General features: G+C 43.9%; 1 protein-coding gene across 1 annotated transcript; it reads right to left on the bottom strand.

The window, feature by feature from the left end:
- Positions 1–1973: 1973 nt before the first annotated feature.
- On the bottom strand, positions 1974–24150 carry atoh8 (atonal bHLH transcription factor 8). The gene is made up of 3 exons (XM_072256638.1): positions 22994–24150; positions 20729–20920; positions 1974–2880 (listed from the first exon to the last, which is right to left on the bottom strand). The coding sequence occupies exons 1-3, from the start codon at positions 23618–23620 to the stop codon at positions 2875–2877; spliced, it is 825 nt and encodes a 274-aa protein (XP_072112739.1). The 5' UTR covers positions 23621–24150; the 3' UTR covers positions 1974–2874.
- Between the last annotated feature and the right edge of the window lie 1413 nt (positions 24151–25563).

The raw sequence follows: 25563 nt of genomic DNA, 5'->3' as shown, positions 1-25563 counted from the left end.
CTGTCCAATTTATTCTTAAATGTTAAAAAAGACTCCGCATTTACCACTTTGTCTGGCAGCTCATTCCATACTCCCACCACTCTCTGTGTGATGAAGCCCCCACTAATGTTCCCTATAAACTTTTTCCCCCTCACCCTTAACCCATGTCCTCTGGTTTTTTTCTCCCCTTGCCTCAGTGGAAAAAGCCTGCTTGCATTCACTCTATCTATACTCATAATTTTATATACTTCTATCAAATCTCCCCTCATTCTTCTACGCTCCAGGGAATAAAGTCCTAACCTATTCAACCTTCCTCTGTAACTGAGTTTCTCAAGTCCTGGCAACATCCTTGTAAACCTTCTCTGCACTCTTTCAACCTTATTTATATCCTTCCTGTAAGTTGGTGACCAAAACTGAACACAATACTCCAGATTCGGCCTCACCAATGCCTTATACAACCTCATCATAACATTCTAGCTCTTATACTCAATACTTTGATTAATAAAGACCAATGTACCAAAAGCTCTCTTTACGATCCTATCTACCTGTGACGCCACTTTTAGGGAATCTTGTATCTGTATTCCCAGATCCCTCTGCTCCACTGCACTCCTCAGTGCCTTACCATTAACCCTGTATGTTCTACCTTGGTTTGTCCTTCCAACGTGCAAGACCTCACACTTGTCTGTATTAAACTCCATCTGCCATTTTTCAGCCCATTTTTCCAGCTGGTCCAAGTCCCTCTGCAGGCTTTGAAAACCTTCCTCACTGTCTACTACACCTCTAATCTTTGTATCATCAGCAAATTTGCTGATCCAATTTACCACATTATCATCCAGATCATTGATATAGATGACAAATAACAATGGACCCAGCACTGATCCCTGTTGCACACCACTAGTCACAGGCTTCCACTTGGAGAAGCAATTCTCTACTACCACTCTTTGGCTTCTTCCATTGAGCCAATGTCTAATCCAATTTACCACCTCTCCATGTATACCTAGCGACTGAATTTTCCTAACTAACCTCCCATGCGAGACCTTGTCAAAGGCCTTACTGAAGTCCACGTAGACAATATCCACTGCCTTCCCTTCGTCCACTTTCCTGGTAACCTCGTCGAAAAACTCCAATAGATTGATCAAACATGACCTACCACGCACAAAGCCATGTTGACTCTCCCTAATAAGTCCCTGTCTATCCAAATGCTTGTAGATTCTGTCTCTTAGTACTCCCTCCAATAACTTACCTACTACCGACGTTAAACTTACTGGCCTATAATTTCCCGGATTACTTTTCGATCCTTTTTTAAACAACGGGACAACAGAACAACATGAGCCACTCTCTAATCCTCCAGCACCTCACCTGTAGACAGCGACACTTTTCACAGCTATTCTGGTCTTGCCTGGAAACATTGTCTAGATTCACACGCACTAGTCTATTTTTGGCAGCTGAGTACATAGTCATCATTTGTGAACAGTTTATTGAATCACGGAGGATTTCTGTAGATCCTAATCATTTTCCTTGTGCGACATTCTTTTGTGAATACTTCTGGGATGATCCTGAGCCTATCCATCAGAGCCAGTTCCCTGTATAATCGTAGACATTAGACATTAGAACACTACAGACCATTCAGCCCATGATATTGTGCTGACCTTTCAACCTACTCTGAGATCAATCTAATACTTCCTTCCTACATAGCCCTCTATTTTTCTAACATCCATGTGCTTATCTAAGAATTTCTTAAATGCTCTCTTCAATGAACACAGAGATGATCACAAGTGTGGTTGGAATCAGTCAAAGTCATGGAACTTACGAATATGCATGGCTCAGCAAATCACAGAAGAAAACTCTTGGGACATTGAAAACAAGAGAAAGGGAGGGGCCAGGGAGATAGTAGTTTCATGGGAGGACAATGGTGAGGTGAATATCCCTAAAAAATTCACCCCTATTTTTTTTGTATCTAGACTGCTTCACCAAACCAATAACTGACTTCAGTGTGACATCCAGAGTCTCATATACTTTTATAAACATTCATACATTAATACTATTGATTAATATGACCCCACAATAATAGAGGGCAGTGTGATTACAGAGCTCATAAAGTGCACATATTATCAGTAGACTTCCTGATTGTCCAGCTACTAGTTTCTAGGGAGAAGGACAGAAGTCTTCTGCGACTTACTATCAGCTGGAAATCCAGCCAGGATACAAGCTGAGAAATACACAGAAGATCACACGTGGGGGTCATCGTTATTTTAACCATCCTGCCAGAAGTACTGGCGTTTCAAATTGTCATCACAGACGGTGCCAGCACTAGCTTAACTCGTTAAATTGAACAGAGCTGTTTCCAGCAAGTTACTCAGATTTACAATATCAAAAACATGCAACTAATCCTGGGACACAGATGATTGTTACGACCTCTCTACAGATTTATAAATTCTTGTGCAGCCGTGATTACACAATGCATTACATTGTACCCACTGGGCCAGTATGTGCTTATGGCTAATTCAGTCTCAGAGCCTGCTTTTAATTCTCCTAAATTTTAAGAAAAAGCAAGTTATCTATAGAAAATTCTGTATTCCTCCTTATCCTGATATTGGTGATCTTAAGGTAAAGGATGACTCAAACAAATGTTATCCCCGAACACAACAAAAAAAAGGAAAGTGCTGAAAGCATTTGTCCAAAAATTTACTGTTCGTGTACGCTGATATTGTGTCACCAAGATAAAGGACTTATTATCTTAAACAGGCAGCATCATTTCATTTTGGGTTAATATCTCTTCTACATGATGTCCCCTGTAATTCTATATCCTCTCTTCACTTTCTGCCTTCCTGCCAGTGTTGGCTAGACACCAGCGCGCTGTGTGATGTTCCTGTGAAATGTCGCTCCTTCTGCAGGTCATTCCTGAAATGGAAGAATATAATTTATGATAGGAATTACTCTCAGGGCATGTGAAATAGGATGAGATTAATTAACCCATAGAGTACTAAGCTTACTAGCAGCTGTTAGCAGTCAAAAATGTTCTGTATTACAGTATTATACACAGACTTGAAGATGAAGGCAGATTAGCTGAAAGCTCTTGTAAAACTCCTTGAAAGATACTGCATCTCACTTAAGCAAAAAATGCTTGGATATTTAATTTGGGGCAGCAAAGAATTCAGATTTTGAACACAACGGTTTCAACTTTATCGTTCAATATTATCTTCTATCAAAATGGATCCTGGGGAGATGGAGCCCATATGATGCTATTAGGATACTTCACAGTCCACTTACCCGTCTTCAAGTTTTGTCAAAGAGTCAGAGTTAACAATTCCAAGATCTGAACCAATATTAGAACTGAAAAGAATGCTTGCGGAGAGCCTCTAAAGATGCACTTGTGTCATTGGCAGTTTGAGAAAAAATTTCTCATGACTTTCCTTACATCTCTCCCTACTTTTGATGGGAGACTAGAAACTTTCTCCTGTAAGAGATGTCTTCAAACTTTGGTTGGACCGTGGAAGTTTCGAGTGTCCAGCTTGAGACTGATGCTAACTTGGGCTTGCTAGCTCTTCGCTATTCTACTTTCATCTTACCTTGAATTGACTCAGCTGAGATAAGCTAGACACTCTATGAAATTCCCAAACTGTGAATGATGCCAGCTTAGTTTGTTGGCTTTATGTGAAGTCGCAGCACGAAGCACGCCATCACATTGCAAGTCACAAGATCGGTATGTGAACCAGACAGAGGGAAAAGCTAAGTAAGAACGCAACCAGTTGAAGAAAGATTTGGATCTTTACATAGTATCACTTTGCCCCAATACATTCAAAATGTTCGTGTACAATAGAAAAATGGAAGGCTGTGAAAGAGGGAAGGGTTAAATTGATATTAGGGATGGTTAAAAGTCAGCACAACATCATGGGCTGAAGGGCCTGTGCTGTGCTGTAATGTTGCATATTCTATGTAATAACATCTTAAAGAGCATGTCCAAGGGAAATAACCAGGTAATCATTTGCAAAGCAACACACACACAAAACACTGGAGTAACACAGCAGGTCAGGCAGCATTTATGGAAATGAATAAACAGTTGACGTTTCAGACTGAGACCCTTCTTCAGGACGGAGAAGGAGGGGGGGAAGACACCAAAATAGAAAGGTGGGGGGGGGAGGGAGGGGGCGAGTTGGAAGGCGATGGGTGAAATCATAAAGAATACCTTCTGTCGTCTTTGGTACTACTGTGGAAATTTGATGTTCCACCTGAGTCATGAGAATGGACAGACAGGGCTTCTGCTCTACATAGCCAAAGTACAGCGATGCCTCAACAATACATTATATGCTAAAGGAGTGGGACTTAAATCCATAAACCTCACATACAGTAAAAAGAACTCTATTGACTCAATGAAGCTAACAAAATCAACTTCTATTTTGAGTTTGCAATATCCATGGACTTGTTCCAATCCATTACAAACATTGGAATGTTATTTTATTAGAATGCCAGAGCTTCTGTGAAGCAATCAAGAAGCATGGTATTTTGTCAACATATCTCTATTCCAAGAAATATAACATTCTCATGTTAAACTTGGGTCAAAGAAAGTGGACATTTTATTTTGCTATTTTCTTTTTGTCCTTGTAAGGATGTAGTCTCATGGGCTTTGGCAGTCATTCAGCTCGTCAACGGGTGGCCATTCTACATAAACAAGACATGGGCCACATTGACTGGCAAGTGCGGATGATACCACAGCCAAGCTGAACCCTGTCCTCATCTGACATACTCAAAACAACACTTCCAAGAATGTGAATCCTAGATGGTTTTGTTTCCATCCGGCTTTGCCATCACATACGGGAGTCAAATGCCACGATCCCGTCTGTGTCGCTAACTGAGGTGGCATCACTTTGCGCAGAGCAGTGAATGGAATTTAAGGAAAGATATTGTCAACGTCCTTTGGGATGGTATAGTATCCTCCTGATATATGCCAATGGATGCAGGACACCTACCCCACTATCAATCACCAAACAACTTCTGCCTGATGAATGATCAGATAATTTGTTCCCAACACAAAATTCTTTCTTAACTGGTCCAATTGCCATTTAATGCATGCCAATATACTTATTTACATTTTTTTATTTTGCAATTGTAATTCTCAGGATTTACTCTGAAAAGTTAAAGAATTATAAAATCATAAAATGCTGGATAAATTCAGCAGGTCAGGCAGCATCAGCTTCTCTCTCCACAGATGTTGCCTGACCCACTAAGTGCTTTAAGAATTTCTGGTTTATATTTGAGAAGTCTAGCAACTGCACGCTTCTTTGTTTTTAATTATAAGATTAGACATGTTAAGCAGCAGGAGAACCTGTTTGCTGAGATTGATTTATTTACTTATTGAGATACAGTGGGGAGTAGGCCCTTCCGGCCCTTTGAGCCATGCCACCCAACAATCCCTCAATTTTAATGCTTGCTAATCACAGATAATTTACAATGACCAGTTAACCAAATAGCCGGTATGTCTTTGGACTGTGGGAGGAAACTGGAGCACCCGGAGAAAACCCACTCAATCACGAGGAAAATGTACAAACTCCTCACAGGCAGTGGTGGGAATTGAACCTGGGTCAACTGTACTGTAAAGCGTTGTGCTAACCACTATGCTACCATGCTGCCACCTCAATGTACTGGTCAATATCCCTTCCAAATGCCCTCAGATAAGAACATTCTGAAGCAAAATTAACTTGTTGTACCACTCTGCTCCGTCTAGCGGAATTAGTCCTTACTCTTAATAATTTCTCCCTTGGCTCCTCCCACTTCCTCCAAACTAAAGGTGTAGCTATGGGCACCCGTATGCGTCCTAGCTATGCCTGCCTTTTTGTTGGGTTTGTGGAACAATCTGTGTTCCGTGCCTATTCTGGTATCTGTCCCCCACTTTTCCTTCGCTACATCGATGGCTGCATTGGCGCTGCTTCCTGCACGCATGCAGAACTCGTTGACTTTATTAACTTTGCCTCCAACTTTCACCCTGCCCTCAAGTTTACCTGGTCCATTTCCGACACCTCCCTCCCCTTTCTAGATCTTTCTGTCTCTGTCTCTGGAGACAGCTTATCCACTGATGTCTACTATAAGCCTACTGACTCTCACAGCTATCTGGACTATTCCTCTTCTCACCCTGTCTCTTGCAAAAACGCCATCCCCTTCTCGCAATTCCTCCGTCTCCGCCGCATCTGCTCTCAGGATGAGGCTTTTCATTGTAGGACGAGGGAGATGTCTTCCTTTTTTAAAGAAAGGGGCTTCCCTTCCTCCACTATCAACTCTGCTCTCAAATGCATCTCCCCCATTTCACGTACATCTGCTCTCACTCCATCCTCCCGCCACCCCACTAGGAATAGGGTTCCCCTGGTCCTCACCTACCACCCCACCAGCCTCTGGGTCCAACATATTATTCTCCGTAACTTCCGCCACCTCCAACGGGATCCCACCACTAAGCACATCTTTCCCTTCCCCCCCCCCCTCTGCATTCCACAGGGATCGCTCCCTACACAACTCCCCTGTCCATTCGTCCCCCCCATCCCTCCCCACTGATCTCCCTCCTGGCACTTATCCGTGTAAGCGGAACAAGTGCTACACATGCCCTTACACTTCCTCCCTTACCACCATTCAGGGCCCCAAACAGTCCTTCCAGGTGAGGCAACACTTCACCTGTGAGTCGACTGGGGTGATATACTGCGTCCGGTGCTCCCGATGTGGCCTTTTACATATTGGCGAGACCCGACGCAGACTGGGAGACCGCTTTGCTGAACATCTACGCTCTGTCCGCCAGAGAAAGCAGGATCTCCCAGTGGCCACACATTTTAATTCCACATCCCATTCCCATTCTGACATGTCTATCCACGGCCTCCTCTACTGTAAAGATGAAGCCACACTCAGGTTGGAGGAACAACACCTTATATTCCGTCTGGGTAGCCTCCAGCCTGATGGCATGAACATCGACTTCTCTAACTTCCGCTAGGCCCCACCTCCCCCTCGTACCCCATCTGTTACTTATTTTTATGCACACATTCTTTCTCTCACTCTCCTTTTTCTCCCTCTGTCCCTCTGAATATACCTCTTGCCCATCCTCTGGGTCCCCCCCCCCCTTGTCTTTCTTCCCGGACCTCCTGTCCCATGATCCTCTCGTATCCCCTTTTGCCAATCACCTGTCCAGCTCTTGGCTCTATCCCTCCCCCTCCTGTCTTCTCCTATCATTTTGGATCTCCCCCTCCCCCTCCAACTTTCAAATCCCTTACTCACTCTTCCTTCAGTTAGTCCTGACGAAGGGTCTCGGCCTGAAACGTCGACTGCACCTCTTCCTAGAGATGCTGCCTGGCCTACTGCGTTCACCAGCAACTTTGATGTGTGTTGCTTGAATTTCCAGCATCTGCAGAATTCCTGTTGTTTGTTGAATATAGACATCATTGGCTGGGATTTTTTTTTTGCCCCATTTGTCCCTGGGGAAGTGATGGGGATGTGGGTAACTGAACTGCTGCAGTATGTGTAGTGAAACATCTTCCCACCATAACCAGTTAATCCTTACACTAGGAGATCAAGCTGCAGCAGTTCGACCCAGAAGAGTGTGAAGTGATTCACTTTGGAAGGTCAAATTTGAAGGCAGACTTTGGGGTTAATGACAGGATTCTTAACAGTATGGATGGACAGAGGGAACTTGGGGTCCACATCCATCGATTCCTCAAAGTTGCCACACAAATAGATAGGGTTGTTAAGAAGGTGTATAGTGTGTTGGCCTTCTTTAGTTGGGGGACTGACTTCATGAACCATGGGGGTAATGTTGCAACTCTATAAAACCCTGGTTAGACCACACTTGGAGTATTGTGTTCCGTTCTGGTCATTTCATTGTACGAAGGATGCGGAAGTTTTAGAGATGGTGCAGAGGAGATTTACCAGGATACTGCCTGGTTTGGAGAACTTGTCTCATGAGGCTATATTGGCTGAGCTAGGGCTTTTCTCTTTGGGGTGAAGGAGGATGAGAGGTGACTTGATAGGGGTGTATAAGATGAGAAGAGGCATACATCAAGTGGTTAGCCAGAGACTTTTTCCCAGGGTGAAAGTAGCTAATATGAGTAAGGCATAACTTTAAGGTTAATGGAAGAAAGAAAAGGGTATGTCAGTGTGGAATGCCCTCCCAGGGGTGATAGTGGAGGCAGATATGTTAGGTACTTTTAAGAAACTCTTATATAGGCACATGGATGATAAAAAAAAATGGATGGCTATTTAGGATGGAAGGCTTAGATTGACCTTAAGAGCAGATTAAATGCTCAACACAACACTGCGGACTGAAGGGCTTGTACTGTGCTGTAATGTTCTATGTCTGATCTGTTCTGGGACCTCTACTTTTCCTGATTTTTATTAACGACCTGGATGTGGGGGTAGAAGGGTGGGTTGGCAAGTTTGCAGATGACACAAATGTTGGTGGTGTTGTAGATAGCGTAGAGGATTGTCAAAGATTGCAGAGAGACATTGATAGGATGCAGAAGTGGGCTGAGAAGTGGCAGATGGAGTTCAAACCGGAGAAGTGTGAGGTGGTACACTTTGGAAGAACAAACTCTAAGGCAGAGTACAAAGTAAATGGCAGGATACTTGGTAGTGTGGAGGAGCAGAGGGACCTGGGAATACATGTCCACAGATCCCTGAAAGTTGCCTCACAGGTGGATAGGGTAGTTAAGAAAGCTTATGGGGTGTTATCTTTCATAAGTCGAGGGATAGAGTTTAAGAGTTGCGATGTAATGATGCAGCTCTATAAAACTCTGGTTAGGCCACACTTGGAGTACTGTGTCAGTTCTGGTCGCCTCACTATAGGAAGGATGTGGAAGCATTGGAAAGGGTACAGAGGAGATTTACCAGGATGCTGCCTGGTTTAGAGAGTATGCATTATGATCAGAGATTAAGGGAGCTAGGGCTTTACTCTTTGGAGAGAAGGAGGATGAGAGGAGACATGATAGAGGTGTACAAGATAATAAGAGGAATAGATAGAGTGGATAGCCAGCACCTCTTCCCCAGGGCACCACTGCTCAATACAAGAGAACATGGCTTTAAGGTAAGGGGTGGGAAGTTCAAGGGGGATATTAGAGGAAGGTTTTTTACTCAGAGAGTGGTTGGTGCGTGGAATGCACTGCCTGAGTCAGTGGTAGAGGCAGATACACTAGTGAAGTTTAAGAGATTACTAAACAGGTATATGGAGGAATTTAAAGTGGGGGGTTATATGGGAGGCAGGGTTTGAGGGTCGGCACAACATTGTGGGCCGAAGGGCCTGTACTGCACTGTACTATTCTATGTTCTATGTCTATGCCAAGCAACAGCAATCACTGCACGTGGTGTCCAACACTGTTACTGACAGGAAGCTACGTATTTAAACATAATTTATTACTTGTACTGAAGAGTTGGTTATTAAAAATGAAGGCCTTAAAATTTTGAAGTGACACAATGCATTTGAAAAATCTCATGATAGTACACTGTAGAGTGATGTAGATTTCATGGCAATGCATCCCATATCACTCATAGTCAATGGGCTACACTTTCTTTAACTGTGTTGCCAGGACAATAAGCAAGGTCCAGAGAAGAAAATCTTTGTAACAGGATCTTTGTTCGATTTAATGAAAGAAAAATTCCTGAGGGTTCTTAAATGATCACATTGTCCTCTTGGGCTAATTTTCTGTGAGCCCTCTTGGCGATATTTACCATCCAGGCAAAAATCTATATCATTCTTCTTCACTCAGAGGATGTTCTCCTTGGCGCTTGTGTATGGAAAATGACATTAAACAATCTTGAATCTTGAATCTTGGTGTGAGTGTGGAACAAGCTGCCAGTGAAAGTGGTGGATGCAGATTCAATTTCACCATCTAAGAGAAATTTGGATTCGTACATGGATGGGAGGGCTATGGAGCACTATAGTCCAGGTATGGGTCAATGGGACAAACTCTCCAACATGGACTAGATGATCCAAAGGGTCTGTCTCTGTGCTGCTGTGCTCTATGCTCTATGACTCTATCTGTTCCTTGCAAAGAGGGGACTGAATGACTTTCCTATCCTCCCTCTTCCTACGAGTATCTTTCTCCATTGTCTCCTGCACCTGGTGAATTGTCTTGATTGATCTGTTTGCTGTGGGGGAGAAGGCAGAGGGGTTTCTTAAAATAATCAGCGACACTAGCAGGAACCTTGGAGAATGGTGATTAATTTTACTCTCACTCAAATGGAAGAGGGGAATTGGAGTTTAGATGGTGTTTTACCCTCAGAGATCACATTTATTTTTAAAGCATGATGGAGAAGAGAATGAACGCTGTGGTAAATGAGTAAACCACATATCAACACACACACACTGCACCACTGTGACATTGTTGTTGGAGAGTTCTCATAGCAGACTTCCTCATATCATAATTTTGCCAAGATATGAGCCAGAACAAATTCCCATGGGATGTTAGGGACAGTTTTGGTCTAGTTGGTCTGCCTGTATTTATCCTGATGTTTAACAGTAGTTTCTAGTCAGAGAGTGCCCTGTACACATATTTTACATAAAAATATAGATTGTATTTATTCATTATTAGATGAAAATGGATTTCAGAGCCAGCGTTTTGGGATTATTTGATCGATGCAATCCCTTTCAATCATCTATCTGATTGTCTAGTGATTTCAAGGAAAAGACCAGACTCTATCCTGGGTCAGACATACTGATGCATCTGCAATTATAGCGGCTATATTTCATTATGAGTTTGAGAGGAATCGGTATGTCAACAAAGCCACTCACAAATTTCTGAAGATGTATCAGAGAGAGCATTTTAACTGGTTGGATCAGCGTCTGGTATGGGGGGGGGGCACTGCACAGGATCGGAAAGAAGCTGCTGAAAGTTGCAAACTCAGCCAGCTTCATCATGGGCACTAGCCTCCCCAGCATCAAGGACACCTTCAAAAGTCCATTGTTAAGGACCCCCTTTGCCCAGGACATGCCCTCTTCTCATTGCTACCATAATGGAGGAGGTACAGGAGCCCAAAAAGACACCCTCAACATTTCAGGAGCAGCTTCTTCCCCTCTGCCAGCAGATTTCCGAATGGACAATGAACCTATGAACACTTCTTAAGTATTTTGTATCTCTCTCTTATTGCACTAATTTAATGTTTATATATACTTATTGTAATTTATAGTTTTTATTGCAATGTATTACACTATACTGCTGCTGTGGAACAACAAAGTTCACAACCTATGTTGGTGATATTAAACCTGATTCTGATTCTAATTCTGAAAATGGAATGATAAAACTTAATTTAGTAGTTCTTAATTATTAGAGCTTTAATTCAGACATTTATAGGCCCATGCTGTTCAGAACAGTTAGGTAACTTTCTTGAAGGGCTAAGGAGGGAATGAGGTATTGATTGATTGACCTTCTTCTGTATTGCATAATTCTATGTAATTATGTATGTGTCCCATATGATGTTCATTGTGATACCAGTGTTTATTATCTGTCCCTAATTCAGAATCTGAATCAGAATCAGGTTATTATTATATGAGGCCCTCCATTGATCAGAGTCAACCATAGATGTTATGCCCCGGCTGTCTATCTGATACGCAAGCCAGGGCTGTACGATATGGAGAGCAAGCTGCTGCCCATGTAGCAGGCTACCCCCTCCCTCCACTCAGCTGATAAATCCAAAGGAACAGCAGAGACCAAAACAATTTGGCACCAGCGACATCGCAGGAGTAGCCAGTCAGAGCTGAACTCAACATAGGGCTGCCTTAGGGACTCCAGCTCCGGATTTTTCCCTTGGGGTTTACTCTCAAAACCTTACCCATGAGTGGGTATGGCCGCAGGCAGTGGAGGCTTGAGATCAGAGTCTTTCTTCTCCTAGCTGCCAACCAGAGCTGACAAAAACTATCTGCTCAAAGCAACTCGTTTTAAGGCACCAGTAACCTGTGTTTGCCCCTTCTCCTATCAGTAGAGAGGGTTCCTCCGAGCTTACTAGCTAAGCCACATGTGAAAGCCAGGAACTGGATTTGATTGTCAGAGGCTATTTGAGATGCACGGCATTGGAAGTATTTAATAGGTAGTGGGAGTTTACACCCACTACCATCCCCAGCTACATGTGTATAAATAATTAAATAAGCGTGCAAAATGGAGGGGAAAAGTAATGAGGCTAGTCTTCGTGGATTCATTGTCCATTTGGCCCTGAGCTGAGGAGGCTGGATCGGTGAGTCAGTGCAATTCACGGCTGTGGAGGCTAAGCCACAGGGTATATTTAATGCAGAGGTTGTAGGTTCTTGATTAGTAAGACATCAAAAGTTCAATAGTTCCACTTAATATCAGAGAATGTATATGATATACAACCTGAAATTCTTACTCTCTGCAGACATCTTCGAAACAGGAAAAAACCTTAAAGAATGAATAACAAAAAAAACAGAACCCCAAATTCCCCTACCCCACTTGACAAAAATGCAGCAGAAAGTGGCATCAACAATTCCCCTTACTCTAGCATGAAGTGTCAGCATTCCCACCACCCACCATGCCAGTAACAGTGAAGCCCTCACCCCAAAGCGAGATCGTGATCTACAGTCCATCACGGACTAACTGTTCAATCCAACACCTTGACATCCCCCACAGGCTCTCCCTGTCTCACTGACAAGGGAGAGACAGATATCGCTCTGTTATTGGGAGAAAACAGGAGAATGGGGTTGAGAGGGATGATAAATCAGCCATGATGGAATGACAAAGTAAACTCAATGTTATTGGACATTTTGACACCTGATGGCCTAATTCTACTCCTGTCTTGTGGCCTTTTGACTAGGAGTCACATATAGGCCAGATCAGGCAAGGCCAACAAATTTCCTTTTTTGAAGGATATGAGTCAATCAGATGTGATGTTACAATGATGGCTATTGTTGCTGATAAAGACTGCCATCAGCAAGGAGGAACAGGAGCCTGAAGGCCCTTACTCATTGATTTGGGAACAGCTTCTTCCCCTCTGCCATCAGATTTCTGAATGGACATTGAACCCATGAGCACATGATTCCTTTCTCATTGCACAGATTATTTATTTTTTGTTACTTATTAAGATACAGCATGGAATAGGCCTTTCCGGCCCTTTGAGCCACTCAGTCCAGCATTTCCACCAACTTATCCTAGCCTAATCATGGGACAATTTACAATGGCCATATCGACTAGTATGTCTTTGGATTGTGGTAGGAAACTGAAGCACCCAGAGGAAACCCAGGTGGTCATGGGGAGAATGTACAAACTCCTTACAGGCTGTGCTGGGAATCGAACTCGGGTCCCTCCCTGGTACTGTAAAACATTGTGCTAACCACTAAACTACCGTGCCGCACCTACGCTACTTACATTGTAATTTACGGCAATCTTATGTCTTTGTGCTATACTACTTCAGCAAAACAACAAATTTCACATCATATAAGGCAGTGCTAATAATCCTGATTCTGATTCTGATCCTTTATTCCAAATTCCAGATTTATTTGCTGACTTGAATTTAAATATTCCTGGTGCTTGGAGAGGATGCTGGTCAAGAACTGGCACTGTGATTCCCACTGCTACAGCCAGCTATAGCCCCACTGTATTAATTCAGGATGAACTGACGCAGCTAAACTTAATGCAGTTATAAGATGGGGTCAATGCGTAACCCTCTGAAATTTCTAGCACCTCTTCCTAGAGATGCTGCCTGGCCTGCTGCGTTCACCAGCAACTTTTATGTGTGTTGCTTGAAATTTCTAGCATAACTTGCTAGGTGTTGACACCGCATTGAGTCAGACTATAGTGTTAAAGGCCAAGAAGGATGCAAATTGTGTTTGGGTGATAGGTTTGAGATTTTGCACCCTTTATTAATTAAGGAGAAGTCTAGAGGATTGTGACTGGTAGTGTTACCCTGTCAAGACTCATTTTCTGTGCTGCATGATCCATCCAACCTGCACACATTCTGGCCTCTTACATCCCCCGAGATTACCACCAACTTGCCCAAAGACAGCTGTGCTGTCAGATCAGCTGGGACTCCCCTTCCTCGGCCTTATCACCTTTTTAATGCGGCTTCAAAGATTTGCGATTTTGGATTATTTGTCCCAGTATCCAAAAAAGTTTTTGTGGCCGCCAGTCAAAGTAAGAGAAGCACTTCAACCAAACAGCTGGAAGTTTTCCCTAAGCCATCAGTGTTCTGAAAAGGAACTGGAAATTACACTGACACTGCTGTTTGCAGAAAGGCAGATGGGATGGAGGAGAGGTGGAAGTGATAGGTAGCAAAAAACGGCAATTAATTCTTCAACGCTAACTTTTGAATGAATGAAACCTCCCACTTGTAAAATTAAAATTTCAGACCTAGAATTGCTACTTGGCATTTAATGATCTCTGGCAAACTGTTTAAAATTAATTGGGGGAGACAGGGCAGCATAGTGGTTAGTGTAACACTATTACAGTGGAGAGAGGGTAACAGTGGTTAGTGTAACACTATTACAGTGGAGACTGGGAAGCATAGCGGTTAGTGTAACACTATTACAGTGGAGAGAGGGTAGCATAGCGGTTAGTGCAACACTATTACAGTGCCAGCAACCCAAGTTTAATTCCCGCTGCTGTCTGTAATGAGCTTGTGTATTCTCCCCCGAACAGCGTGGGCTTCCTCCCACATTCTAGAAGATGTTCTGGTCAATAGATTGATTGGTCATGTGTAATTGGGTGGAGTGGGTTCGTTGAGCCAGAAAGGCCTGTTACTGAGCTGTTTCTCTAAAATGAAATTAGTCTGGTCCAGCTCTCACCTTGTTGGCATTTTACTGGGCAACAATGAATAGGTCCCCCAAGTCCGCACGGAGCTGAACTTAGAGAGGACATTTTGGGTGGCTGATCTAATGAGCCACATGAATAGAATTCAGGAATATGAAAGGTACAGTCACTATGATGGTGTATTTCTATGGGCCTCTTAATAGACAATGGGAGTTGGAGGAATGCAGACCATGGAAAAGTGTAAAAACAACTGTGTTGTCATAGTGGGTGATTTTTAACTTCTCTAGTATTGACTGGGATTCCCTTAGTGTCAGGGGATTAGATGAGGCTGCATTTCTGAGGTACATTCAAGGTTTTTTTTAACAATATGTACATGGTCCAACTAGGGATGGGGCCATATGAGACCTGACTGGTAGATCGAAGTTTCAGTGGGGAAGCATTTTAGGAATAGATATCATAATTCTGTAAACTTAAGATAGTGATGGATCAGGATAAGACTAGTAATGATATCAATAAGATTGAAAGAGTACAGAGAACATGTAAAACTATGATGCCAGGCCTTGAGGACCTAAGTTATCGAGAAAGGTTGAACAGGCTGGTTGAGGCTAGAGCTGGTGATCATAAGTTAAGGGTGAAAAGTGAAGTAATTAAGTGGAACCTGAGGGGGAATTTCTTCACTCAGAGGGTGGTTGAGTGTGAAACAAACTGCTATTGGAAGTGGTGGATGGGAGCTTGATTGCAAAATTTAAGAGAAGTTTGGATAAATACATGGATGGGAGGGGTATGGTCAGCCTTGGTCCAGGTGCCCGTCCATGGGATTAGGCAGAATAACTATTTGGCACAGACTAGATAGCCTGAAAGAGCTGTTTCTGTGCTGCAGTGCTTTATGACTCTCTAACTCTATAGTCCTTGAATGAAAGTGCTAAATTAGTGCTATTAGGCAGGAGCTGGGGAGGTAGACGGACAGAGCAGTTTGTGGGTAAATCTACATCTGAGATATAAGAATCTTTTAAATGCCTCCTGGTTCGAGTTCAGGACCAGCATATTTCGATAGGTTTTAATAGGTGCATTTAATGTCAGAGGAATGTATAAAATATACATCCTGAAATTCTTTTTCTTCGCAGACATCCATGAAAACAGAGGAGTGCCCCAACAAATGAATGACAGTAAAAATGTTAGAACCCTGAAGCCCCCCCAACTCCCCCTCCCACGCAGAAGCAACAGCAAGGCAACGACACTCCCCCACCATCAAAAAAGCATCGGCACCCTCCACCGAGCACTCAAGTGTGCAGCGAAGCATCAGTAAAGACACAGGCTTACAGTACCCCAAAAACTGATTGTTCACCCGATAGTTTGACTTACCACAGCTCTCTCTCTCCCTAATAAGGGGAAAAGAGGTTTTCCCCATTTCACAGTGAGTGGAGAGGCATAACAAACAACTCACTGATTTATGATGTTACAAGTCTGTTCTGTATGAAAGATAAGGAGCCTTTGGTGAGAAGATATTGCAAAATTTAACTGAAAAGAGAATGAAGCAGGAGAAAACTTAATTAGGATTCAGGAGGGCTTGTCAAAAGATACAGCAGGAAATTGGGGTGGAGAATTGGCAAATGAAAGTCTATTCTGGACAAGCATGAGGAGTTGCATTTTGGAAGTCAAATTTAAGAGGAACTTAGACACTAAGTGGCAGGATGCTAAGGAGCATTAAAATACAGAGGGATTTTGGAATACAAATCTATATCTCTCTGCAAGCAGCAACACAAGTAGATAGGCTGTGAAGGAGACACACAATATGTTTGACTTCATTGGTCAAGGAATTGAGTACAAAATTCAGGAAGTCATGTGGCAGCTGCAAAAAGCTTCATTTAGACCACATTGGAAGTATTGCGTACATTTCTGGCCACCACAACTTAGGAAGGATGTTGAGGCTTTGGAGAAGGTGTAGAAGAGGATGTTGCCGGGGTTAGAGAGTAAGGGGAGGGTGGATAAACTTTAAGATCTGTTCCTGTACTGTTCTGTGTTCTGATCACTTCACTCAATGTTGTGTGTAGAATTTTCATTTTAATGCCTCATTGAACCCTGTTTTAGGAAAAGTCGGACAAATGTAGGTTGTTCTCACTGAAACTTCAGGGGCTGAGGGGAGACCTGAAAGATGTATACAAAATCATGAGAGACGTAGCCAGGGTAGACAGCCAAGATCATTTTCCCAAGGTGCAAATGTTAAATACTGGAGGGCATAGGTTAAAGCTGACAGGGTTTAAAGTTTAAAGGAGATATTCAAAGCCAGCTTTTCTTTTTAAACACAGAGAATGCTAGGTGCCTGGAACGTACTGCCAGGGGAGGGGTAGAGAAGATATGATAGCAATGTTTAACAGGCATCTAGACAGACACATGAACTGTCAGGGAATTGAAGAGTACAAAGCATGTGCAAGCAGATGAGATTAGTTTAGGCTGGCATCATGGTTGGCACAGACATAGTGGGCTCCAGGACCCATTCCTGCACTACTGTTTTACATTCCGTCTTCATTTTAAGTCAATTGCTGGGTACTGAGAAGGAGCAAGATATTTCTGATATCAACATTTTGGATTCTGCATTTATCAGTGTGTAGACTCCAAAGTTTGCAGAGTCTGCACTGTTTTATGAGTGCACGCTGTTATTTTTATAAAATCTACACCTTGATCTGTTTCTGTGGTTTAGTGTCATACTTAATAATCCTAATAAAATACCTTGAGTAAAAACTTTGCTCTGGAGCATTATACAAAGGCAAGTTACTGTCTTTGTGAGCGTGACCCATCTTACTCAAGCTCTCGAGCTACCTACCAGCTTGAAGTGAGATTCACATGTCAAGTACTCTTCTTACAGCTGTCTCATTGGCAAGCACATGAAACAACAGTAATCCTGACTGCAAACCAGTGCTGCACCTGGCCTGGGAATTCCAGAATTCCATTCCAGCGTATCCATACCATTCGTAATACAGAGAAAACCTAAGCTTTAAGTTAGCACTGAAGCCACCCCGTCCTCCAAATGATTGATAACATGGGCCCTGTGAAATGTAGCTTTGTGAAACAGAAGGAATTCGCCCTCAAAGAAAACCCAGAAGTAACACAACTTTTGAACCAAATTCGGCAAGATGCACAAGTTAACCGCTGCTTCACCCGGAGGGAGGATTTGAATCCCTGGGTGGGAGGAAGGCAATAAAAGAGCAGTAACTGTGTCTCCTGTGATTGCATGGGTAGAACAGTAGGTATTGATGGAAATGATCTGGAAGCTTTTGGAAGAATCTCCTCATATTGCTAGAGGGGAGGGGATTTAGTCTTAGCATCATGTTAGAGGTGTCAAGCATCATGGAGGATGAGTCATTGGCTCAAAAGCTGGTAGGATGGAAGGTAAGGATTGTAATAGAAGTATCTGAGACCACAGTCAATCGATGTGTCAGCAGTGAAATCCCATGGAGCAGATCCTGCTCCCCAATCTTATTGGATTCCTGTCTCTCTGGGCCACCTTGTTCAATCAAACCTACGTGGTAGCTCACGGACAACAGTAACGCACCCCCCCCCCCCAAGTTAAAAGCAACCGTGACCCGGCATCTTGCACTCTGCAATATGATGCTTGGGAACTGGCATTTCAGGACCCCCACGACTGATCCCAACAGCAACAGCCCCGAAGGTCACAGTGCGATCCTCATCGGCTGCACACACCAGAGTGGATCCAGAGGGACTGCCCCAGATGAAAGAGGAAGGGAAACCACAGCTGAACAAAAAGAGAAGACACAACAGAAGCACTGGTAGAGAAAGTGTCCTCATCAGTACAGATGTAACAGAGACAGAGAAACTGGGAGGATTGGAATGGTAACCTTGTATTCATGGTAAACTTACACAAATTGGAATCTTGTTTTGGAGTGAGGAAACATCAAGACAAATTGAAACTAATAAATCAAATTCTCAACAAAAATTAGTTTAAAATTTTTGCTTAAAAAGAGAAAAGATAGTAACATTCCTGGCGTTAAAGTTGCATTATGATTACAGTATTCTTTAACATTACGTCGTTGTTTATAACACGTTTTCGTTCCCTCCCCCCCTCCCGTCTGTCTCTTCACATGAAACAGCTGCACTCAATGTATCCTCAGGAGCTGCTCACAAACCAGCTATTAAAAAGTTTTTCTGGAACAGATGTCCACCCGAGTGCTGGGGAATGTGCCAAAAGTTTCGTGTGACTGAATGTTTCTTCCCCAAATCGCGTGCCTTTCCTCTGCCCTCTGCCCCGAGTGGCGCCAGCGCTGCTTCCCACACCAGCAGCTGAACATCTGGAGTCTGGGGCTGCACAAAACACCAAACACTCCCGAAAACCATCCCCTCCATTCATTCATTCCACAAACAACACGGTGGCAAGATCAGCGTGTGATTTATTAGACAATATTGCAGCTGGAACATTCAAGAATGCCGAGGGAAGTTCAGATGAAGTTTAAAAAACTCCTATTGTCATAAAGTGGCAACGAAAGCTTGAATCACTTTAACTTAATCGCTTCACAAGTTATTTTTGAAAAAAAAGTTGTATTAAACGCAGTTTGCGTACTTACTTGACGATATTATCAATGTTTAGCTTTATGTTTGGAATCAAAGGAAGTGAATCCTTAAGTGTCAACAGAATAAAAGTTGATTAACACCCAGATTTTCGTGAGTAAATATTTATTGAACCGATCGTCTTGGTAAACTTCCCTCAATTTTCACACCCCCGTCTCTTCAGCCCCCCCCCCCCGCCGCGCGCACACACACACAGGCACACACTGTACACACACTCAAACACGCACACATACACGGACACACACACACACACACACACACACACACACACACACACTGTATATATACATACACACACTCAAACACACACGGATACACAAACTCAAGCACAGACATACAAACACACACATACGCGACCACATAGGCACACATACATACAGGCAGATACACACACAAACACACGCATACATACACACACTCAAACACACACGGATACACAAACTCAAGCACAGACATACAAACACACACATACGCGACCACATAGGCACACATACATACAGGCAGATACACACACAAACACACGCACACACACACCCACAAACATACACACATATACACACGCGCACACACATAAGCACGCGGACACACGGACACACACACACACACACACACACACGTACCCACGCCGCATACGCACACAAAGACATAGACACACACGCGCGCGGCTACACACATTCACACAGTCTGACACACACGCGCGCACACACACACACACACACACACACACACACACACTCACACAGACTCTCTCTCTCTCACACACACATACACAGACTCTCTCTCTCACACACACACAGACTCTCTCTCTCTCACACACACACACACACACACACACACACACACACACAGACTCTCTCTCTCACACACACACACATACACACAGTCTGACTCACACAGACTCTCACACACACACACAGACTCTCTCTCTCACACACACACACACACACAGACTCTCTCTCTCTCACACACACACACACACTCACACAGACTCTCTCTCTCACACACACACACACACACACACTCACACAGACTCTCTCTCTCTCTCTCTCTCACACACACACACACACATACACACACACACACATACACACAGTCTGACTCACACACACACACACACACCACCAGCATCCATCCCACTCCAATTTTTCTCGAGTTCATATCAAAACAAATGATGGCACTGTTCTGCAATGTCGGAGCTCAGCCGAGCCTTGTTAAGGCCGACGGGAGTTCTGTCGAAATGCAGAATGTAGACAGATAAACAGATCGAACTCAACCGATACTTGTTATGAGTCAAATGGGGGTAGTGGGATTGACGCGTTGGGGGGACACTGTTTAACCCTTACGTTAACAGAAAGGAGTGGGTATCCCCTAGCACCTCCCCGACCAAGCTCTGTTCACATGTGAGAAAGCTGCACAGGGGACCTTGTGCTCTCGGCACCGGGCTGGAAGCTCACCTTCCTCTTTTTTGATCTTCCCTCTGCCTGCAATGTCTTGGTGCATTGCTCCACACACTCGGAGAAGCTCATGTTGCTGTGATCCGAGCTGTAGTCGAGGTCAGCCAGCCTGGCCAGGGACAGGATGTAATTACACGCTATCCTTAGGATCGCCAACTTGGACAGCTTCTGTCCATAGGAATAGCAAGGAACCTGGAGAGAGGCGCCCAGAGTCATTGAAGGAGAAAACACAAGATGAACGTCTGGCACGCCAGACATGCACATTTCAATTATATACAATGCATATAAACTGTATATATAATATTGTGTGTGTGGGTCCGTGTGTGTATATTATATAACATAATATACATTATTTATTTATTTTTTGAGATACAGCGTTGAAACAAATAGGCCTTTCTGGCCACGCCGCCCGATTTAATGCTAGCCTAATCACGGGAGAATTTACACCGGTCAATTAACCTACAAACCGGAACTGTGGGAGGAAATCGGAGCACCCGGAGGAAACCCACACGGTCACGCGGAGAATGTGCAACCCCCTTACAGGCAGCAGCGAGAATTGAACCCCTGTCACTACTACTGTAAAACGTTGTGCTATATAGTATATGGAATAACATTATAGACTATAATATATAGAATATATGATATATATATTATAGTCCATAACATCATGCTATATGCTATACAATGCAAATAATATAGTATAATGAACATATGATGCACACTATATATAATATGTATTGTGCACATATAGCTAGATAACCATAAAAGGCACACAGAAACGTGCATACCCACACGAAAGTATTTCTAATAGATAAATGCATTAGTACATGGATAGCAAAGGTTTAGAGCGATGCGGACTAAACGCGGGCATGTGGGGCTAGGGGCTAGCTTAGGAGAGCAAATTAGTCGGCACGGACAAGATGCCCGAAAGGCCTGCTTCAGTGATTAATACTATATGACTCTGTACATCAAATAGATAAATACTTTTTAATGTTTATGTATATTAGCCGAATGCTATTTCTGGCCTTCACATGGTGACTTATATTTACAAAAGGGGTCACGGGAGTTGCGACAGTGTTATGCAGGTAGGTTTCCGTGAAATGAATCTTATCGCTGAGCTGGTTTTACTTTTATTTTTTTATAAAGCAACCGCAGCAAGGTTGGTTTGATATAACGACGAGTTCACTAATGATAAGGTTCCTCCAAGCTCAGAAGTTAATTGTTTTGAGGAAAATCAAGAACCAAGCACAACACGTCCAATATTCCCTGGGCTCTTGTCCAAATATCGCTTCGACAATTTTGCAGCTCATTATGAACGCAGTTTGTGCTATTTTGCGGTAATCTGTACAGTGGCCTTTCCCCCCACAGAGAGCCATCAGTAAACATACACACAGATGTCTTCGCCTGCACGCTGCATTATATAACCCAGGCAAATGTTTCGCACTTTGTGTGAAGCGTGTTCCTTTCTCCCTCAGACTTGTGAAATATACACCCAATGCGGGCTGACAAGTTTCTATTTTTGCGGCACTCTGGGCTGGGCTAGACAGTCAAGCTTTAAGCACTGATCTGAAGTGTAAGCACTGAGCGATCGGCTCCGTATTAAAGGGACAACGGGATTTGCGTTGGACAGCCGAATCTTTCACAGGCAAAAGGACGAGTGTGCATGCATCTACGTGTACTTCCGTGCTCCTCTGTATCTCCGTGAAGCACTCAGGGAGTCCTCCTCCGCATCTAATTCTGATAGTCCGCAAACGATAGTTACTTAAGGGTGCCCTGTACATGGCGCTCCCATCCATTTAAACTATCCCCAATTTAACGTGAACCTATTGGGCTTTAGGTATTAAAGCCACAACCATTAATACCAAAACACTCAATATACCTATTATAAGTTACAGGAGTTTAAACTACACATAGTTCAGAGAGAGCATTATTTGTTTTCTTTGAGTATTTTTTGGAGTTAAGACATAGCAGCAGAATCGGGCCATTCGGCCCATCATGTCTGGTCCGCTATTCCAGCATGGCTGATTTATTATCCCTCTCAAACTCCATTCTCCGGCCTCACCACTCCCCCCCCCCCCCCGGTAACCTTTGACGCCCTTACTAATCAAGGATCTATCAATCTCTGATTTAAATATACCCGAAGACCTGCCCTCCCCAGTAGCTGAGATTCAGTTATTCATAAAATAAAACATTCCTCTGCCTGGAAGAACCGATGGTCATTGTGTGAGGGTGAGAAGTGTGTCGCTGTCCCTGGATAGACTTTACCTGTTTTCTAAGGGCTTCGAAAGCCGCGCTGATGGTGTGGACCCTGGTTCTCTCCCTCGCGTTTGCCAGTAGCCTTCTGGTCTGCTGAATGGCTTTGATCTCGGTAGAGGTGTTGGAAGTCTCCCCCGGCCGTTTCCTGGGCGATGGGCTGTAGTTCGCGTGCGGAACCGATGTGTAGGAACCTCCCGGGGTGTGCTGGCAGAGCACGATCCGGGGCTGGAGGCTCGGCGGCTCCGTCAGCGCCGGCGGTTCAAAGGCGCACGTTTGGGACTGAGGTGCTCGAGTCAGCTTGCCCCTACCTGGAGCGGGAGATTCATCCTCTCGTCCCCTCCCCACTCCTCCAGCCGGCACGCTCGGCACGGCCGCAATCCTGCGCAAATCCACCACATCAGCCCGCGGGTCTTTGCAAGTGACCGTGGAGCCGTTGTCCCGGGCCGTCCCGTTGAAGCAGCCGGTGCCCTCCGCCAACCGGGCGATCAAAGGATCCAGCTGAGCCCGGTGAACTTTCTCCATTTCGACGTGCCTCAGGACATCGCGGTTTTTCCGTTTCAACCTCTTTATTGTACCGATCCGCTTGACACACAATTTATTCCACTCAGTCACATCTAGGTTTTCCGAAGTCCTCATTCTGATGGAAGAAGCCAAGTTTGTATTTATTTAAATCTTCCGTATCAACCTCAGTACTGTGTGTGTGTGTGTGTGTGTGTGTGTGTGTGTGTGTGTGTGTGTGTGTGTGTGTGTGTGTGTGTGTGTGTGTGAGTGTGTGTGTGTGTGTGTGTGTTTGTGTGTGTGAGAGAGAGAGAGAGAGAGAGAGAGAACGCTCCTCCTCGGCGGCTATAGCAACAATTCTGAAGCTATGCCTCTAGTGATGTTAGAATGTCAACTGAAGTCCCTTCTTCGCATTGCCAACATTTTTTTTGTGAACGCATTCGGCGATCCATCTGTGTTTGTTTAGCCTCAATTTACACAGAAGCCCGTGTTAGCGAGATCAGTCATCGCGATGCCTGTCGGAGGGAGGGTGCGAACCGCTCTCTTGCGGGGAGAAAGCTGCTCTCGTCCACAGTACGGTCCCGGGACGGGTTCCAAAGCACAGCCAATGCAGCCTCCATCCGCTATGGTCTGCGGGTCGACGATTTGATTTCACCGGGAAATCAAATCCAATGAATTAACGAGCTGGAAAAAGCTGAGACTAGAAGCTTCAAAGGGTCATCTGAATGGTGATGTTTAAAGGGGATGGATGGTGGCGGGGCGGGGGGAGTGGAGTGGTGGGGGAAGAGAAAGAGAGAGATTTTGTCCTACAATGGGAGCGAACAGAACATTTTAAATATCAGTATCACTTCTCGTGCTAACACCAAATGACACTAAGGATGTTAAGAGCTTTGCTTTGTGTTCATTCCTTCGTGTATATATACAGTGGCATGCAAGGGCACCCCTGGTCAAAATTTCTGTTACTGTGAATAGCTAAGCGAGTAAAAGATGACCTGATTTCTAAAAGGCATAAAGATAAAAATGACACATTTCTTTAATATTTTAAGCAAGATTACTTTTTTATTTCCATCTTTTACAGTTTTAAAATAACAAAAAAGGTAAAGGGCCCGAAGCAGAAGTTTGGGCACCCTGCATGGTCAGTATTTAGTAACACCCCCTTTGGCAAGTATCACAGCTTGTAAACGCTTTCTGTAGCCAGCTAAGAGTCTTTCAATTCTTGTTTGGGGGATTTTCACCCATTCTTCCTTGCAAAAGGCTTCTAGTTCCGTGAGATTCTTGGGCCGTCTTGCATGCACTGCTCTTTTGAGGTCTATCCACAGATTCTCGATGATGTTTAGGTCAGGGGACTGTGAGGGCCATGGCAAAACCTTCAGCTTGCACCTCTTGAGGTAGTCCATTGTGGATTTTGTGGTGTGTTTAGGATCATTATCCTGTTGTAGAAGCCATCCTCTTTTCATCTTCACCTTTTTTACAGATGGTGTGATGTTTGCTTCCAGAATTTGCTAGTATTTAATTGAATTCATTCTTCCCTCTACCAGTGAAATGTTCCCCGTGCCACTGGCTGCAACACAAGCCCAAAGCATGATCGATCCACCCCCGTGCTTAACAGTTGGAGAGGTGTTCTTTTCGTGAAATTCTGCACCCTTTTTTCTCCAAACATACCTTTGCTCTTTGCAGCCAAAAAGTTCTATTTTAACTTCCTTAGCCCACAGGACTTGTTTCCAAAATGCAACAGGCCTCTTTAGATGTTCCTTTGCAAACTTCTGACACTGAATTTTGTGGTGAGGACACAAGAAAGGCTTTCTTCTGCTGACTCTTCCATGAAGGTCATATTTGTGCAGGTGTCGCTGCACAGTAGAACAGTGCACCACCACTCCAGAGTCTGCTAAATCTTCCTGAAGGTCTTTTGCAGTCAAAGTGGGGTTTTGATTTGCCTTTCTAGCAATCCTACGAGCAATTCTCTTGGAAAGTTTTCTTGGTCTTCCAGACCTCAACTTGATCTCCACCGTTCCTGTTAACTGCCATTTCTTAATTACATTTCGAACTGAGGAAATGGCTACCTGAAAATGCTTTGCTATCTT

The sequence above is a fragment of the Mobula birostris genome, chromosome 4 (assembly GCF_030028105.1).
Source record: "Mobula birostris isolate sMobBir1 chromosome 4, sMobBir1.hap1, whole genome shotgun sequence".
In the NCBI taxonomy this organism is placed as follows: domain Eukaryota; kingdom Metazoa; phylum Chordata; class Chondrichthyes; order Myliobatiformes; family Myliobatidae; genus Mobula; species Mobula birostris.
Note: the sequence above shows the minus strand (reverse complement) of the source record. Positions and strands in the feature narration are given on the sequence as shown.